The following is a 6,529-nucleotide window of genomic DNA, read 5'->3' as shown; positions in this document are numbered from 1 at the left end:
GAGAGCATCATCGTTATCATCAGTTAAAACAAACCAGGCTTGATGAGGAATGCTATTGTGGTTCTTTTGCAGTATTTACTCACCAGGCACAGTGAGAGGCAGAATTTCTCCTGCAGACTAAACCGTGACTTTCCTCTCTCATTTCGGTGTAGTCACTTTGAAGGGAAAACACAAACACACCCAGGCTGCAAAGATGCAACGGGAGGAGACGGAGCAGCGCTTGTTTATAAGCCGCTGCGGCCATCCTTGCGCTGCTGACGGAGGAATGTTGTGAATGAGTGAGGCAGCAAGGCAGCTGAGTGAGACTAACAAGTGGTTGCCATGCAGCAGGAGCGTTTGCGTTGCTATTGGGAGAGATAAAGATAGAGAAATGGAATGATAATGAGAAGGAGGCAGCAAGTAAGGCGGCACGAGGATGAGCAGCAGCATCTCTAAGAAAAGACACATCCTGGCTTGAGCTCCCCCACCTCACTGCTCCCCAATTGCCTTCTTCCTTTTTGGCTTTTTGTTTTAGTGAGATACTAGCCTTCAACATGCTAATATTGGGAGCTTTCATGGACGTATGTGTGCGGGAGGACCTTTGCAGAAGATGCGCTATCAACAGGTCTGTGAATGGCACCATCATGACGGTAAGACGCCTGCACCTGCAAGTGCAGTCTCTCTCTTGCACTCTCTCGCTCTCTTCCCATGCATACCTGTATCCTACTAATCATCATACTTTCCTCTCCTGTGCCTCTCAATTCATTTCACCATCTATCCCATTCACTAGTCGATTCTCTTGAGCCACCTGCTGCTTGAAAAGATTTGTGGACAAACGACTGACAGAGGTGGACTTGCAGCAATTGTGTGCATTCACTGCTTTATGTCTAATGGAATTACACTGTCTGGCAGACGTATGCTCCTATGCAACAGGTCGAAAGCAATTTTCTTTCTCGAAACTAACGTGTACAGTCCATAGTGTCATGCCTGAATGGGATGCAACGTTTTCATTGTTATTGCTTAGCATGTGTTTATTATATCTAAGCACTGCGACACACTGGGATTCTAACTCAGCCCGAAGCTATGTGGTCATGCTTTCGGCAAACATGCCCTCTTATTGCTGACTTCATGAACCCCCTGCCCCCACTTCAGTGTTTTCTTTATCTCAATCTCTGCAACATTGTGCCAAGATGGAGAGATCGAAGTTTGTCTCTTAGCATAACTGAAAGAAGCTATTTATAGATTCCTTCATCCTTCATGAGTCACGGTTAGTTCATGTGTGCATTGAAAATAATCTAAATTGAACATTTCACTTAGCCATACGTTTATTTCTTCCTACCTCGTCAGTGGATTAGTAACAGGCTGTTTAAATTGATTGATCTGCACAAGAGTCCCAATCTGAAGCCATCACACCATCTCTGTCTAGGTAACATGCAACCAGTGACCCAGTCAGAGGAGAGATGAGGCACCTAGATGTTGATTTACAATGTGTAGCGTCCACTACAACCACTCCCTGGCTGCCATGAGCGGAAACGACATGATGGCGCACTCTCTGACTCTGGAACAGAAGACGGCGTTTGCCTTCGTGGGGATGCTACTAGTGTTCCTGGGACTGCTGATAGTGAGATGTTTCAGGATCCTACTGGACCCCTACAGTAGCATGCCATCCTCCAATTGGGCAGACGGCATCGAAGGGCTGGAAAAAGGGACGTTCGAGTATGCTCTGACTTAACACAGGGGGACAGACATCCGTAGATGTCCTTACAAATTATTATTTTAGGCTTTCATATGCATTCAGTTAATCACTGATGCAACACACACTAACAGAAACGCAGGTTAGTGTTGTGTACTTGACTAGAGTTGGAAAAGTAAGTTTCAATCAAGTGCAAGTAAAGTTAATTCTGTTAATATTCAAAGTTGGATACTTTCCATGGGAATCAATAAATAGTTCATATTTAGTTGCTTTGCAGTTTATCTGTGCATGTGATATCTGTGGTCTCGATGGGACCTGCAGTAAATAGTTTGGATGGGATAGAGGAATACACAAATTAGAAATTTTATTGTTTTTTTTTAACCCGGATTATGCTACCAAATTATTATTATTTTTATTTCAATTATATTATCAACAAACTTTGTACAATTTTGCAAAACTACTTTACAGTTTGTTTATTCCCATACAAAGTTTTCACCTTTGAAAATTTCCAGAATTTTGGAACCAACATGTCTGTAATTGCCCAAACAAGACAAAAGATTTCTGTTTTAATTTGCAATTCAATTTAAGTGGCATCCCCTTCTTAATCCATAGGGTTGAATATGACATTGGTCCTCACTGTGGAGCTCTAACCGCTCCAACTCTTATGGGTAAGCTTTCCACAAGTTTTAGAAGCGTGTTTATAGGATTGTTCTTCATCTTCTTCCCGTGAAAGGAACTCCGTATGCGTGAGCAACAGCTTGCGGGTGGCACCCTCATTATTTCAGGATGACTGTGCACCAATGCATTAAGAAAGGTCCATAAAGACATGGATGAGAGAATTTGCTGCGGATGAACTTGACTGGGTTTAACAGATTCTAGACCTCAACCCCATAGAACATCCTTGGGATAAGCTAGAGTGGAGACTGAGAGCCAGGCCTCACCCAACCTCAGTGCGGTATGTGATGTCACAAAAGCGCTTCTGGAAGAATGGCCAAAATGTCCATAAACACTCTCCTAAACCTTGTAAAAAGCCGTCCCACAATTGTTGAAGCTGTTATATCTGCAAAGGGTAGACCAAGGTGAGATTTAGCTATATGGATTAGGAATGAGACATCACTTACTGTAAATTCAAATGCAAGTCAAGGCAGGCAAGTGAATACTTTTGGCAGTATTGTATACGAATGTTGCTCATAGTGTTTGCTCTTCAGTCAGCCGAGGGTGGTTTCTACTGCATCTACATGTTGTTGTGGGAGTGACTCTGAGACAAATGCTGTGTCATATTCTCCTTCAGCTCATCAAATGGCACGGAATTGGCTGAAGCTCCCTTTAACCCTCGCCCGAAAGCCGAATGTGTTCAAATGCTCAAGGCGAGAGGAAGACACACGAGACATTTGCGGCACACGGCTGTATTAATCCGATGTAGACTCAGGGACAAGTTTCCTAAAGTGATCTCCGAACGGCGAAAGTGTTTGCACATCTGCACGGCATAGTCGTCCTGCACAAGAATGTATGTGACTGGACACAGGGTATCGGTGTGAAACTATGGTGTGGATTGTGTGGGCCAAGTCAAATCCAATCAGTCGGTGAATTAAAGACATGCTGCTGCTGTGTACAGAACGGTTTGAGAAGTCACATAAGGGACGACAAACTGATTTGTATTATGGTGTTACTGTTTCTTAATGATGCAAAACCATCGTTCAGAGTTTGTACTGCTGCTGTTGCTGTTGAATGATGGCTTACTGTTTGTTGCCAAAGTCTGAGCGAAAGCAACATGTTTACTATCCATTTCATCTGTCCGAAGTGACAAATGATAAAGAATGTCTGTCAAGAATCCTGTCCAACGTTTGGCTGATGGAGCCGAAGGAACAAGAACAAGAAAGGACTCGCTCTCTACCTTTTAGTGCTGCTCGACTCTCACTACCTGTCTGCATAGGAGAAGGTCACATTGGAAATGGACATTTATTAGCACTGTGGAGGAAGTCGTTGTCTTTCTCAGCCACCCTCACTCCACCCTCCAGACAACAGAAGACTGGACGGTTCTAGACGGAGCATCAGTCACGTGGCAGACTGGTCAACGTTTTGAGCTTTTCTTTTGCAAAGATCTACACTTTCCCCGTAGTGCTGTGAATCTGCCTTACTGTGACCTTCAATGGGTTTATGTGCCTTCATCTAGAAACATTAGAGCTCCTGTATGTAGTGTGGGCGTGCGTGACATATCATGATGACAGATATGTGGACCTGTTGCCTGCTCAGCTGGTGGTAGAGATTTATTGATGACATTTGACTCAATGATGTAAAATAAATGGAATTTCTTCACTTAAAAGTGTGATTTTGAAAGCTTTGTGTCAGAAATCATGCTATGTAGTCAATTTCTAGTTCAAAGGTGGTGCCAAACCTATCTATCTATCTATCTATATATCTATCTATCTATCTATCTATCTATCTATCTATCTATCTATCTATCTATCTATCTATCTATCTATCTATCTATCTATCTATCTATCTATCTATCTATCTATCTATCTATCTATCTATGTATCTATCCATCCATCTAGAGAAGACTCAGGCCCATACAGCACGTGACAATACAACCCAAACTGGAAAGTATGGGCACATTAATTTTTCTTCTTGGCCAGACAGTGGCAGTTGGACTGGTCATCATTTTCATTGCCTTTGACAATGTCCCTGTCTCACCTTGGCCACTTGCATTACGTTTTTTTGTTTTTGTTTTTTACAAGCAGCAATATATATTGTCAATGTTGGGGGGGAAAGGGGGGGGGGGGTATCCTTGAAATATTCTTAAAAGTTCAACTTTTGATTAATTTTGACTAAAACTCAACAATAGTTTCACTCATGTGGCATTAATACATTATTAGCGTTAGTAATAGCATTGTAGATCAAACACAAGTTTAGTATAGCTACTTACATACATTAAATTAAGTTATTAATTAATTAAAATTACATTTTTGACACAGTTTTCATTACTTTTATTTTATGATGGGTGGATGATTTTATTAATGCAGATGAATACTGTACTGCTTTGATACAGGACAGGCAGTGATGTACAGTGGTACAGTGTCTCAGTGGCGTAACACCATGCAAACATTTTTTTTTTACCGAGTCTACAATTACAAGTGCAGAATAACAGTCTGAAATCTCTGAAATGTTTAGCAAGGTTTTTATTTGTTAAATCAGAAATGTTTTTCATCCTTATTCATGTCCCATTTTTGATCCTGAAATCTTTCTACTAATACGGCATTGGACAACCAAGAGTCGTCCTTGGAGAAATCAGTATTTTAAGGACAGAGAGGTGATTAGGACTCAACTGTACAGTAATCACAGTAGATCTTCGTGTTTATTGAACACTTGTTACAAAGTGTAAGAACAAGTAGTAAGACAAATCATGAACCTTAGCTTTTACTGATTATAAATCATAAATTTTATCACTTTGTGGTCTTCGGACTGCTCGAGCCTTTTGTGTTGTGATAAGATCACAAGATACAGTAGCCTGTTTTTAATACCCAAGCTTTTTAAGTAGCCCTAAACTGCTAAGAAACCAAAATGAATTAATTTGATTGAAAACAGCAAAATTCTAGAAACAGGATTTAAGCTCATGCTATTTGTACCCAATTAGCAATGATCACTTGTCTAGACCTAATGCTAAACAAACATAGTAGATTTTAGTTTAGAAAACCCCCCATTGAATAATACTAATGGCTTATCAGTGGAATGGAGACTTTTGTAGCTCCTGCAAATGTTGACAAAGAGGATGAGATCATTTTACCACTCCTCAAATTCCTGCATTGACTGTGTCATTTAAAATATCAATTCAAACTAGGCCTCCTGCAACTTGCTGGGCCCCTTTCGCTGGGTACAGTAGATCAATGATTATCTACTGCGACATGAATAGGTGTTCTTACTGATCATATACGTATTAGCTTTAATAACTTACTTGCTAATGATGAATGCTTCAAAGGGAAGCAATTGACTTGCTATCAGATAACTTTTTGTCTCGGCCAAATGTAGGCCAGGTTCCATTCAATCAAGTTAAAATAAAGTTGGAATAAAAAGTACCAAAGCAATTAAATGGTTTGTCTTTTTGCATCATTGTAGCTAATGTAAAATATAGAAAATTACGTGTATTTAAAACAACCACATACGTTTGCCTTGGGAATACCAGTTAACTTCAAAGTCTGTTTAACTAATGCAAAAAACAATACAAACTGCCAACTGATGGGGACGATGTATATATAGCATCTGTGTCATTGTGACCCTTTAATGCATAATGCGCGTGTGAGTATGTGCGCTCAAATAAACTTCTTGGCGTCTGAGCTTCAGTTTGGGCCGTGCTGGAAGCCGGTCTCTTGTTTTTATTTTCACTTTCCATCCCATTTCTGTCGTACCTAACACTATAATGTCCGCAGGGACAAGCATGACGTCACCCTCCTTCACTCCACCCCTGCCCACCCCCAATAACCTGAGGGGTGTTTGCCCCGAACACACCATACTGAAGGGATGATACAAACTGATAGACGCAGTCGCAGTTAAAAAAAAAAAAAAAGTCAGGGCTCTTTGTACTCATCTGGGCATTAGTGGCGCATTCATGATGCAGAAAAACATTAACATTTTAAACTCCACAATGCAACCTTAAGTAACGTATTTGAACAAAAACGATAGAGCAACATATGTACACAGATATAATAATACTCATAACAATAACAGGCATAGCTATATTCTTTATCCTCTGCAAAGAACGACTGATATTAGTGTCGTTTACAGAGGCACACAATTGGCAGGGGCACACACTTGAGGAGCAGCACAATGTCCATTGAATTGAAGCAAAAATAAAAAAAATGG

The 6,529-nt window shown here is 40.7% G+C and overlaps 1 protein-coding gene across 2 annotated transcripts; it reads left to right on the top strand.

Moving 5' to 3' along the window:
• The first annotated feature begins 209 nt into the window (after positions 1-209).
• On the top strand, positions 210-3,109 carry ctxn2 (cortexin 2). 2 transcript variants are annotated; one of them, XR_015094414.1, is made up of 3 exons: positions 210-629; positions 1,406-1,814; positions 2,964-2,997. XR_015094414.1 is itself a non-coding variant. In XM_086071837.1 (2 exons), the coding sequence occupies exon 2, from the start codon at positions 1,466-1,468 to the stop codon at positions 1,709-1,711; it is 246 nt and encodes an 81-aa protein (XP_085927963.1). In that variant the 5' UTR covers positions 210-629; positions 1,406-1,465; the 3' UTR covers positions 1,712-3,109. The 2 variants fall into 2 exon arrangements, 1 of the variants encoding a protein (XP_085927963.1); XM_086071837.1 differs by having other exon boundaries at positions 1,406-3,109.
• Positions 3,110-6,529: the final 3,420 nt, after the last annotated feature.

The sequence above is a fragment of the Leptonotus elevatus genome, chromosome 3 (genome assembly GCF_054856555.1).
Source record: "Leptonotus elevatus isolate MCC_2025b chromosome 3, RoL_Lele_1.0, whole genome shotgun sequence".
Taxonomy (NCBI): Eukaryota; Metazoa; Chordata; class Actinopteri; order Syngnathiformes; family Syngnathidae; genus Leptonotus; species Leptonotus elevatus.
The sequence above is the reverse complement of the archived record's forward strand: the minus strand, read 5'-3'. Positions and strand labels throughout refer to the sequence as shown.